This window comes from Nyctereutes procyonoides, unplaced genomic scaffold (assembly GCF_905146905.1).
Source record: "Nyctereutes procyonoides isolate TBG_1078 unplaced genomic scaffold, NYPRO_anot_genome, whole genome shotgun sequence".
NCBI lineage: Eukaryota > Metazoa > Chordata > Mammalia > Carnivora > Canidae > Nyctereutes > Nyctereutes procyonoides.
This window is the reverse complement of record NW_026575125.1, coordinates 101,278,133-101,290,861: the sequence shown is the minus strand read 5'-3', so window position 1 is coordinate 101,290,861 and position 12,729 is coordinate 101,278,133. Positions and strand designations below refer to the sequence as shown.

The 12,729-nt window shown below is 39.5% G+C and overlaps 1 protein-coding gene across 9 annotated transcripts in view; it reads left to right on the top strand.

Annotated features, from left to right (window-relative positions):
* MBNL3 (muscleblind like splicing regulator 3) overlaps positions 1–12,729 on the top strand; it is a 111,500-nt gene that overhangs the window by 82,458 nt on the left and 16,313 nt on the right. For all 9 annotated transcript variants that reach the window (XM_055338900.1, XM_055338903.1, XM_055338901.1 and 6 more), the window contains 2 exons: positions 10,616–10,807; positions 11,926–12,162. In XM_055338900.1, coding sequence (XP_055194875.1) covers positions 10,616–10,807; positions 11,926–12,162 — 429 coding nt within the window. The remainder of the gene's footprint in view (positions 1–10,615; positions 10,808–11,925; positions 12,163–12,729) is intronic.

Genomic DNA, 12,729 nt, shown 5'->3' with positions numbered 1-12,729 from the left:
GGACCAGATTGTATAACGCACCTGAGCCCAGCATGTGTTTTTTCTTAGGTCAAGGGACAGCATTGGAACATCAATCAAATGCCCTGTTTCAGGGAATCAGAGAGCAAGGCCTGAGATAAAGTAGGGGTAAGGGCAGAAGGCGACTATTCATCTTCTATTCAGCCTCCAGGAGAGTCTTTCCATTCCATGTCTCAACCATTCATGCATTATTGATCATGCTGGCTCACCCTGGAGACTAGGGAGTGGCCTTTATTTAGAGTCCAATAAGAGATCCATTGATCTCTCCAGCCTCTTGTGCTTTCTAATTTAATTCTCCATGCTTTCTATAATAGAGTACATTTCCTTTTTTTTCCTCCATGAGGGTAATTTCAGATTTCAGGCTGCAGAATATGACTGATATGACTCACAGGAGTACAATTTATTTTATAGCATATCGTAAGATACAAGACATTACTCAGAAGACCCCAGGGAACAATTGAAAATTGTTTTTCTATCTTGTAGATTATTTAACAATAGCTGTTGTGAAATGATAAACTGATAAAAGATTAATTTCTGCAGTTATTATGTATACAAAAAACTAACCCCGAGATGATTGATATGATCCTATTTTGTGGTCTACAAAGCTTTGTAGGCGTGTTGTAATTGCACTAGTGTGAGCAATTTTAAGTGACATTTACCAGTCTGATTTGAAAGAAATGTTCTTTATTATGGATCTTGATATAACCATAGAAGTAGCATATGATTCTACTTGATTTTTCTGGTACCTATACTCCCAAACAACTCTGTATCCCTCCTAACACCCCACCACCCTGATAATAAGATACTTCTCCGTAGAATAGTCAAGCTTTTGTTTAAATGTCCAGACCCATTATTTGTATGGTTGCATATTAAGACCCATTTGGTATCACTGGCTTGAACTTCAGGTCTTTCCACAAAGCATACTTTGATCCGTTTCTAGGATACCAAAAGAGCACATCTGTTTTCGGAAAATTGAGTATGGTTTGCTTATTATAAGTCCCAGATAAAGGGAATGTCAACCTAAATGGGATGGCAGCTAGAGAACAGATTCTGTTCGGTGTGACTGAACAGTGAATAAAAGCCATACCTAGTCAATTTGGGTGGAATGCTTGCTGTGGCAGGCAAGTTTGTTCACTGTATGTTACAGGTCTTAATTGACATTTGCTAGTATGAAATTCTGCCTCTGAAAGCTTTTGTTAGCTTTATTAAGGAAGTTTAGCAAGTGAGACAAAGGGCGTGACTCCCCAGTGTTTTTGATGCAGTTAAGAGATGGTTTCTGATGTTCATAGCAAAAAAAAAAAGTTTGAGAACTCCCCCTGGCATAATTAGGAGGCAAACGGAGCCCTGTAGAAGAATTTTAGGGAAATCAGACACACTGGATTGCTCTCAGGCAAAGCTAATGTTTTAAAATTTTAATTTCACAACTAGGAATTTTCATTACAGGAGGAAGGATTCTCACTGATGGATGTAATGTATGCATATATAAAGCGGATATGGTGTCATAAGTCTATTAAAAACATTTCTGATTTAGACATTTTGCATAATCTAGACCCTACCTATCCACGTCTAGGAAACTCCTTTAGTTTCTCTCTTTGAATGTGATGATGCACATGGAAGCAGTTCTTTTTTTTTTAAGATCTTATTTATTCATGAGAGACCACAGAGAGAGAGAGAGAGAGGAAGAGACATAGGTAGAGGGAGAATCAGGCTTCCTGCGGGGAGCCCAATGCGGAACTCGATCCCAGTACCCTGGGATCACGACCTGAGCCAAAGGCAGATGCTCAACCACTGAGCCACCCAGGTACCCCTGGAAGCAGTTCTTTACATGCAAGTGCGCTTGACTGATGCAATCAAGTGTATTCACCTAATGATTTATAGAGAGGTTGTTGGTTCAGCCATCAGGGTGTGCCAAGTGCCCTGGTCTGCTATATGTTTTACATGGACTACATTCCTGTGGCCAGGTTATGGCATTTCAAAACACAGAGGCTATCAACATGGGTTCCACTCCAGACTTTTCCTTCATTACATATAGTATCATCTGATGTCTTTCTGAACCCTCCCCACCTTTTTACATCATTTTTAGAATTCTGTGTACCAAATAAATTTCCCATAAACAAGCTCATATATAGCAAGGAACAAAGGTGATACAGTACCTCAGAACCAAAAGGGTAAATAATAGGTAGTACCAGTAGCTAGGAAGGGAGATACACTGACAAATAATATCTAGAGACCAAAGTTTTCAATGCTTTTCTCCCTCACTTAAATAGGAGTTCTAAGGTGTTCTATAATTCCACGAAACTGGGCTAGGACAGTTTTAAGTAAATAGAAGCAGAGTTGCAAAATAACCTATTTACTTTTTAGTTTTTTAAAATGTTAAGTACTTAAATGATTCAGTAGATAAAGACAAAGGATAGCATCCTTCCCTAACCATGATACATTCTACACTTTGCATATTCACATCAGAGTTACAGGTTTTTTTTTTTTAATTTTTTTTATTCATTTATGATAGTCACACACACACAGAGAGAGAGAGGCGCAGAGACACAGGCAGAGGGAGAAGCAGGCTCCATGCACCGGGAGTCCGACGTGGGATTCGATCCCGGGTCTCCAGGATCGCGCCCTGGGCCAAAGGCAGGCGCCAAACCGCTGCGCCACCCAGGGATCCCAGAGTTACAGGTTTTCTAGTTCACATACTTCACAAAGTATGTTCACATACAAAACTAACTTTATTGACTGGAATATCTGCTATCTCCCTATTGTCATGGACCTTTAGTAGAAGTTATCATGAGGGGCGCCTGGGGGCTCAGTCAGTTAAGCATCTGCCTTCAGCTCAGGTCAGAATCCCAGGGTCCTGGGATCGAGGCCCGAGTTGTGCTCCATGCTCAGTAGGGGATCTGCTTCTCCCTCTGCCTCTGTCCTTCCCCCCTGCTTGTTTTCTCGCTCGCTCTCTCTCTCTCTCTCTCTCTCAAAAATAAGTAAATAAAATCTTTAAAAATCAACAAACAAAAGTTATGAAAAAAGATGGGCAAGCCATGTTGTAGATATTAGAGAAAAGGAGATCATGTCCCTTTTCCAGTTTCCAGCATGTCAGATGACCAGTTTCATGATCAGTACAGAAATGATGATGTATTTTAATGAAGGTTCTTCAGGAGATTTTTCAATTTATCTACTCTTGAAATGATAAATGATGACATTTAGCTCTTTCATCTTGATGTGCTGACATTAAATATTTTGTGAAGTGATTTTTGCAAAATGTTTAAGTTGATGACAATAGGCATTATGTAGTAATTATCAGGTTACTATGCTCTTGCTGTCATGATGACTGTCATTATCACATGAAGGTCTGCATTGATGGGGGCTAAGCCAACCATGCTGCGGGAATGTGTGGAGTGCAGCTAGCCCCAAATTCATATGGGATTTTGCCATGTTTGCTAGAAGGTTAGATAAGATTTCACTTTGAGATATAGCAACCAAAGCCTTAGATTATTTGTTCAACCAGTTTTTCCCAGGGTAGGCTCACCTTGAGGTTGGTGAAGGCTCAAGGTCCCCTCCTGTGCATGGTCTCCATCCAAGGTCCTGGAAGGAGACCTAGCCATATGTTTACAACATGTTTGTAAAGTTTGCAAGATCCATTTGCATTCTTTGTTCTTAAGACTCCCCTCCTCTACCCTACTGCCTAAACTTCAGGCCCTGAAGATCCTAGATTCACTCTTTTTTTTTTTTTTCCTAGATTCACTCTTGATGGCAGTTATTGGTCCCAAGTATTCATTATTCAGGTCCTTTCCCTAGGCTGTGCATGTCACACAGCTCAAAGCTCCTTTTATGCTAAAACAAAAGAATTCCCACCAGCAGCAGGTTTGCCGCCTTGCCCCAACTAAAACCTTGTTTTTGCGGAGGTTAAACAGAAATGCTACAATTTTGCGGCCAGAGAGCATTTGTACAGGATATCTTTTATGGTGCCCCGTTCCTCTGATAGTAACAAATCTCAACATCCTCCCGTTAGCCTCCTTCGTATATTCCCGTGGGATAAATTCAACGTAATCTCCTCTCAGCCCATTTTGTGTCCTCCTCCTCTGGGGCTGCTTAGCTCAGTTGGCTAGAGCCTGGAGCTAATGAGACCATGTGGACCTGTTAGCTTCTCTGTTCTGGATCACAGTCTAAACCACAGCCAGCTACCTCAGAATTGCTTGTTGATCACCAGTGAGTTGAGGGCAGGAAGTTTGGAGGGCTCTGTGAAAATCTTTCCTGATGTAAGATAAAATAACAGTCAACAAAATCAGTACTTGACAATCTCACCTATCTGGGATGATTTTTTTTCTTATCAAAACCATCTCCTTGCTTAGATCAATATAGTTCAGTAGAGAGAGCCATCAGGAGACCGAGTGTAAAGTGCCTGTGGTTGTCCCCAGCAGCTGATCATAATCTTAAATTGGTCCCCCAAATGATCCTATTTTGCCTTAATATACTTTATGTATCTGCTAAATTCTTTTAAAGATTTACTTACTTATAAATAAGTAAGAGGGAGAGGGAGAGAGAAAGAGCCCAGGAGAGAAGGGGAGTGGAAGAGAGGGGCAGAGGGAGAAAGAGAGAGAGAGAGAGAGAGAGAGAATATCCAGTAGACTCCCCACTGAATGTGGAGACCAAGGCAGGGCTTAATCCCACAACACTGAGATCATGACTTGAGCTGAAATCAAGAGTCAGGCGTTTAACCAACTGAGCCACTCAGGTGCCCCACACCTGCTAGACATTTTAAACTCTTCTTTACCTAGTCTCTGCTCTTAAACCATTCTGTGGATGCCAGTCATATTAACAATTCACAAGTCCCCTGGAACCACAGATTTTGTAATAAAAAGTTGCATCTTTTGATATCACTAAGCCATTTTTTTCAGAACTTTGCATTTGTATCCCCTCTGATAGTGATGATTTAGTTACTCCAGTTAAAAATGCACACATACAGGTGCACCTGGGTGGCTCCATTGGTTAAGCATCTGCCTTTGGCCCAAGTCATGATCCCGGGGTCCTGGGATCGAACCCCAAGTTGGGCTCCCTGCTCAGCGGGGAGTCTGCTTCTCTCTCTCTCTCTCTCTCCCTCTGCCCCTTCCCCCTGTTCATGCTCTCTTGCTTTTTCTCAAAAAAAAAATAAAAAATCATTTTAAAAAAATAAATAAAAATACACATACATATGCAAATTTGTGTCTGCTTGCACAGGCACATACTGTGTGTATAAAGTATCCTGTGCTTCTCATACTGTTTGATCTAGCATTTCACATCTATGTGAAAAGACAGTTTGGGAGTGGCCTGCTTAAAGTCTTCCTCAGTAGATAGCAAAATTGATGGATTTATTTTATCTCTGTGCCACCACTTCTAATCCCTGAATGTTTCTTTTGTATTGTGATGCTTGAATTGGATTTTTCTAACTGGTAAACCCAGAAATCATCAATGACTTAGGAATCTCTTTTCATTCCACTCAGTAAATATTTATTGAGCATCTACTCTGTGCCAGGCATCTAAGAGGGTAAGAAGTAGGTAAAAAGATAAACTTCAGTCTCTACCCTCTAGGAATGTATGATCTAACAATAGTAAGATGGAGAATTAATGTTTTGGTGATCCTCTTAGTTTCTTTTTTTTAAGATTTTATTTATTTATCCATGAGAGACACAGAGAGAGAGGCAGTGACACAGGCAGAGGGGAGAAGCAGGCTTCATGCAGGGAGCCTGATGCACGACTCGATCCAGGACCCCGGGATCACACCCTGGGATGAAGGCAGATGCTCAACCGCTGAACCACCCAGGGATCCCATCCTCTTAATTTCTGATTTCTACCTGATCTTCTGTATTTTTTTATAGCCTTGGAATTTTTTTCTCTGTAGAGTCATCTTTCTATTAGCCATGCAAAGTTTTACTCTGATTTGTGCTGTTGTATTGATGGTGGTGATGGTGGTGAAGGTTATTTGAACCATTGAAAATTATAACCCTTAGCATCCATTTATCCTGGATTCCTATTGAAATGTTTATAGTCTCCAGGCTTCTTGCAGGTTCTTTGCTTTTCTCAGCTCTTGTCATCCACCCTTTTCTACATTTTGTTTAATACCCTTTGTTAAAATTGGGTTACCACTTGATTTTTTAATACTGTTCCTTTCCTAGTGGAAGACTAGTTCATTGTTTATCACTATAATGACATAGCACCTCACCAAGAAGTGATTTTTGGGTTGAGTCCTTGATCACTTTTCAGGAACAATTATAATTGCCTTGTGCATCTAAAAAACGAAGCCATTTGCCCCTTGCTAAATTCTTACCTGTAGTAATCATCTGGTATCATGCAGATCTGTGTTTAGGTGCACCTTTTACATTCAGAGTTAATCTATTGATCCTTTGCCTACCTGCCTACCTTCAATGGAAACTTCTGTGATTAAGGTCAGAAAAGCCAGATCTAGATGAGGACAACCATTCCCTTTGGGTCCTTGAATTTATTTATTTTTTTCTAGCTCTCTATTGAGCCACAGTGACTTATTCATTAGCAAGTATGATTAGAACATAAACACCACTATCAGCTTGCATCTGTTTATAAAGTTAACTCTCTATTATTAAGGGACCAATTAACCAGTCTGAAGGTTCCAGGGGCCTCCTACAGCATGCCATTTGGCCACCTTAGTCCCCACAGAACATCACTCAGAGAGTGTGGAGGTGACCAAGCAAAAACTCTGAAACAAAGATTATTCTCTTGTGCTCCACATGAAATCAGTAAAGTCTAGGGGAAACTAAAATTACACATTTCACTGTGCTCTAAGAACAGAAATTCACATGGTGACTGACAGTTGAGCAGGGCTTCCTTTTATACTATAAAAATGCTTGTCACTGAGCAATAAAGTTAAGGTATAATGAGTGCAAGTAAAAATGAAGAGTGTTATTTTTCTGGTATTAAATTCGGGTCGACAAATTGTTACCAAATGTTTGCCATCCTATAAAAGAAAACATTTGGTCATCTGCCTCTAAACAGGAGCTCAGAGAGGGAAGTCTTCAATTATGTTGACTTCAGGCCAGGATTAGCCTAAGTGACTTAAAGTATTTTGCATTCATCCAACAGTAACTGTAACTGATCTTGGATATTACTGAAGTACATATAGATGTAAGCTGTTGGGAAGTCACAAAGATTGCTCTGGAATAGCATTTCACTTCTATTTCTTTATACTAGTTTGAGGGATAACCCATTTTAAATAATAAGTTGACATTCCTAAAATGTATGTGTAAACCAGAGATATTTATTTCAGGCATTTTTTTATTGAATTGTATTATGATTCAAAGATGTTTCAGAATCTTTTAAGACCCAATACGTAGTGGCTCCTAAAATTTTACCTTTACAAGATTCCTTCTGTCTTCCCATTCTTAGCCACTGAGTGATTATTGTTAAATAAATAGAATCCTAATTTTAGTACCGATTAAAAAATATTTTAGTGAACACTATAGTATTGGTTTCTAAAGCCAAACCTTTTCAACTTGCAGAATCTTGTCACAAGCATTAGATTTATATACATATACATATAGAATTAGCGCTTTACTCCAGAAATTGATGTTGCGCTTTACTTTTTTGGAATCCTCTAGAATTGAGGGTCAGCGATTGTTTCTGTAAATGACAAAATAGTAAATATTTTAGGCTTCGTGGGACAAGAAGCCTATCTACGACTTTTTGTTAATACAATCTCCTAATGAACACAGTAGAATTTATTTAGGGATGCTGAAATATGAATTTCATATGCTTTTCATGTGTAATGAAATATTCATCTTTTACTTTTTTCCAACCACTTAAAAATGTAGAAACCATTCTCACCATTTGGCCATACAAATCAGGCAGGCCAGATTTGTTTCAGGGGCTGGAGTTTACCAACCCTTACCCTAGGACATAAGCTCTTAGACAGTGGGTAGTCCAGGGGCACCCAGGTGGCTCAGTCAGTTAAGAGTCTGCCTTTGGCTCAGGTGATGATCCCAGCCCTACTTGGGCTCCTTGCTCAGGGAAGAGTCTGCTTCTCCCTCTGTGCCCCACCCCCACCCCACTCGTGCTCTCTCTCTCTTTCTTTCAAATAAATAAATGAAATCTTTAAAAAAAAAGAAAGAAAGTAAAATAAGGAGGTCAGGAGTTCCTGCCTATGCCTGAGGGTTGTGAACAGAAAAACTTGCTTCTTCTCAATAAACAGTGTTATAGAATGAAGTTTATACTCAAGGAGGAAATGGTTATAAAAGTTTTAATACTCATTTTAAAACCTGAAGATAGCACCATATAGTTTGTGGTGCAACCTGAAAAAAGTCCAAACATTTTCAGCAAGCCCCTTGCACTTTTTATATAGATACAGACTTCTAAGTAATTTAAGACTTCTTTTCATACACTTAGTGCATATAACAAACCTAAAAAGGTTACAATATATTCCAAAGGAAGTGGAAGTTAACCAGGAAAATTTCCCTGAAAAAGGAAGGAAAAAAATACAGAAGTTCAGAGCTATCAAAAAAATAGGAAACATCGCTTACTCAGATATTAGGCTTCAATATTATTAATTGATCAGTATGTATTAATGATTAATGATATTTAATACGGAAAACCCACTCATCTACAAGTCTTTCACTTAATTCAGTAGTTTTGGGGGTGCCTGGGTGGCTAAGTTGGTTAAGCATCCGATGCTTGATTTCAGCTCAGACCATGATCTCAGAGCCCTGGGATGAGCTTTGTGGAGGAGGCTGTACAGGTGAAGATTTCAAGTCAGACTAAGGGGTGGGTTGGTGAATATATATTGCCCCTCATTTCATACTCCACAGCCTCCCATTCTACCTGTATTTTAAGCTGTTCCTATTCATGTGATTTAGCAGAAGGTATGGGCACAGCTTGACAGTGCAGAAGATTCATTCTTCAGTGAAAAAATAAAGAGTACTGGGTGTTATACTATAGGTTGTCAAATTGAATTCCAATAAAAAATACAAAAAAATATAAATTAAAAAATTAAAATAAATAAATTCACACACACACACACACAAAGAAGACAAGAATACATGCCATTCGTAACACACTGTGACACCCCACCAGGTGCACACCAGTGCGCTAACTACCTCCTAGAGTCCCTGCTAGAAATGTACTGCATTTAACCCTGGTTTGTTATTAACTCATTAAATAATTTATTTTTAAACCTTATTTTGGATTCTATCAGTTATTTGCTAAGAATGAGATACAATAGTGGAGATGAGAACTATTGAAGAAATTAGAATCACATTGAGAAGAAAAGATGATGCCCACTTAGGAACAACCTGGAAAATAGTGCATAAAGTGATCAATTACATGGCTACAGACAATGAAGGCAATACATATATCAAGCTTCTTGAGATTAGGACTTTTCACAAGACAGAAGAAACCGTGGGAGCCATTTGCATTGCTAATGCTTTTCTTTACAAGTTGTGCTCTGTCTGGTTGATAGCCATTAAATAAAGTCTTGTCATCTTATTTCTTCCTGCCTAACAGAGATCCTTGGAGCACTTTTATAGGACCCCCTTTTGAACTGTGGATATCTTCTGGCCCCCTACGTAAAGACAGGGCTGGACCAGTCAGATTCATTTGTGAAATAGAATCCCTAATTAAAAAAAAAAAATGAGGGCAGCCCGGGTGGCTCAGCGGTTTAGTGCTGCCTCCAGCCCGGGGTGTGATCCTGGAGACCCGGGATCAAGTCCCGCATCAGGCTTCCTGCATGGAGCCTGTTTCTCCCTCTGCCTGTGTGTCTACCTCTCTCTCTCTCTTTGTGTCTCTCATGAATAAATAAATAACATCTTTAAAAAAATTTAAAAAAATAAAAAAATAAAATGACCATACCAATCTCATTTTAGGTGGACAGCAAGAAGTTAGAACTCTCACTTTTCTTTAATCTGCCCCTTTCTTCCACACTCCTTGTTGTCTTCCATAATTGATTGTGGGCCCAGAGGAGAAGTCCGTTATCCATAGGGTTGGTGGGAACTTTGGTAGGATTGGCAGGCTTAGATCTTGGCAGAGCTGATGCCAAAGAAGGAAGGTGGAATGAAGGGGCTTTCAGGAGAACCTGAAATTGGTCTGCAGGGCACATTGCCTCTATCGTGGTATGGTTTTTAGGTTAAAAATGGAAGTGCGTGGGGATCTCTGGGTGGCTCAGTGGTTCAGCGCCTCCCTTTGGCCCAGGGCGTGATCCTAGAGTCCCGGGATCAAGTCCTGTGTCGGGCTCCCGGCATGGAGCCTGCTTCCCTCTCTCTCTCTCTCTCTCTCTCTTTCTATGTCTATCATGAATAAATAAATAAAATCTTTTAAAAAATGGAAGTGCGAGAGAAAACACATTTCAAAGAGATTCCATCAATGAGACTTCATTTGGCCAATTCATGACTTAAAATTATGTGGCTGGTTTTATCAGTTTCCCAATGAATTTGTTACTCAACAAGATTTGTTGGTTTAAAGTAACTCCTTATGTGGTAATTAATTTGAGACTCAAAAAGAAATAGTGATAAATTTGGATATGACTGAGGCTTTTTGAAAGACTGTGTCCTTGTGTAATAGTAGAATCTATTTACCTCTAATACTTTTTTTTTCTCTTTTAAACATATAGACTTCTTTTCCTATGAATCCGTCACTTGCAGCTAATCCTGCCATGGCTTTCAATCCCTACTTACCTCATCCTGGGATGGGCCTGGTTCCTGCTGAACTTTTACCAAATGGACCGGTTCTGATTTCTGGAAACCCACCTCTTGCATTGCCAGGAGCTCCTGGTCCCAAGATGATGCGTTCGGATAAACTGGAGGTATTGGTGTAGAAATATATAAATATCTATAGGGTAGATATTAGTCTCATGCATAAAGCAACTTTCTCAGAGCCCAGTGTTTTGAATGCTTTAAATAAGTGCACCTGGGTTTCTAGCCTATGAAGTGTAATGTCAGGAAAATGGTAAATGGTTTACTACTGCAGCTGTACCCTACTATGAAGTGCATTGATTCAGTTGTACAACAGGTCAGACAGTGTCTTACTGTGCGCAGCCACACACTATGCATCCCCTTTGCTATGGTGCAGGAAACCTGGTGGGAAGGCTCCTTTTACCCAGGCTCCCACTTTACAGATTGGAATTAACTGTATTGCTATTGAGTCTCTACTTACTAGAATGATCAGACTGAGAGGAGGAGAAGTAGACTAATCTAACTCTATGAATGCAGAATGTTAAATGACTATCATAATGTCTAAGCCTTTTTCTCCATCTTAAGAATGATGGAGTAGATAATAAATATGCCCACTGCCTACAAAAAGGCAATATAAAAGAAACTTCACACAGTGCTTTGACTCACAGAAGTTCTTCAGTCTTCCCTTGTCATTCTTCATAGGTTGAAATAAATAACTAGTCCATTTCATAGAGTCAGTGCCATTGGCTGACTTACAATGCCTGGCAGTGTGTCATAATAGAATCTGATTGTACATGTAGCTCAGTCATGATCCACGATTTTGCTGGGGGAAAACTGCGTTGCTGTGTGATGGGAGACTCATCTTGGACTTTAGCAAAACAATCCCCTCTTGCAAATTTAGCTAATCACACTTCAGGCTGTGAATTAACTGGAAGATAATGAAGTGGTTTGCAACAATACTTTTAAGCGCTTTAATTTCAACATAAGGACAACAGACAACTTCCCTTCAGAGACAGTGGAGGATTTTTTTTCTAGGACTGGAAATGTCTATGTTTACATCTCACGGTGAATATGGCATTATATTATCCCTCAGCTTTATAGATTTTTCCTAAATAGATGACAAAATCATGTAAACTATTACTCTTGGGTTCACTGGCAAAATAAGTAAAAACTAATCACCTTCCAGGCATCAATGTGATGTGTATTTTGGGGTTTTGTTTTGTTTTTGTTTTTGTTTTTTTAATATAAGGTTTGCCGAGAATTCCAGCGTGGAAACTGTACCCGTGGTGAAAATGATTGTCGCTATGCTCACCCTACGGATGTTTCTATGATTGAGGCAAGTGATAATACTGTGACGATCTGCATGGATTACATCAAAGGGCGATGCTCCCGGGAGAAATGCAAGTACTTTCATCCTCCTGCCCATTTGCAAGCCAAACTCAGGGCAGCTCATCACCAGATGAACCACTCAGCTGCCACCACAATGGTAAGAAGGGGCCTGGAGTTGTGAACTATTTGGGTAAATAATAGTATATTCCTCAACTTGTCTAATACTTGTAACCATAATCTTAGATAGTCATGAATGAATCTTAAGATAAATAGCCAGGGTTATAAGCTGGAAAAGAGAGCACCTATTTATTCTGTTTCATTCTCTAAAATGTTCTAAAGATAATTGTTTCAAAGCTTTACTAAGGCTTTTAATTGTGCTTTTTTCCCCATCTTTAGAGAGAGGGTAAACGATGTCATTTAAACAGGAAACTAGGGGATTCCTGGGTTGCTCAGTGGTCTAGCGCCTGCCTTCGGCCCAGGGCATGATCCTGGAGTCCTGGGATTGAGTCCCACATCGGGCTCCCTGCATGGAGCCTGCTTCTCCCTCTGCCTCTCTCTGTTTCTGAGTCTCTCATAAATAAATAAATAAATAAATAAATAAATAAATAAATAAATAAAATCTTTTTTAAAAAAAATAAATAAACAGGAAACTATTTTGAGTGCTTTTGGTTTTTTTTTTTAAGATTTTATTTATTTATTCATGAGAGACAAAGAGAGAGAGCCA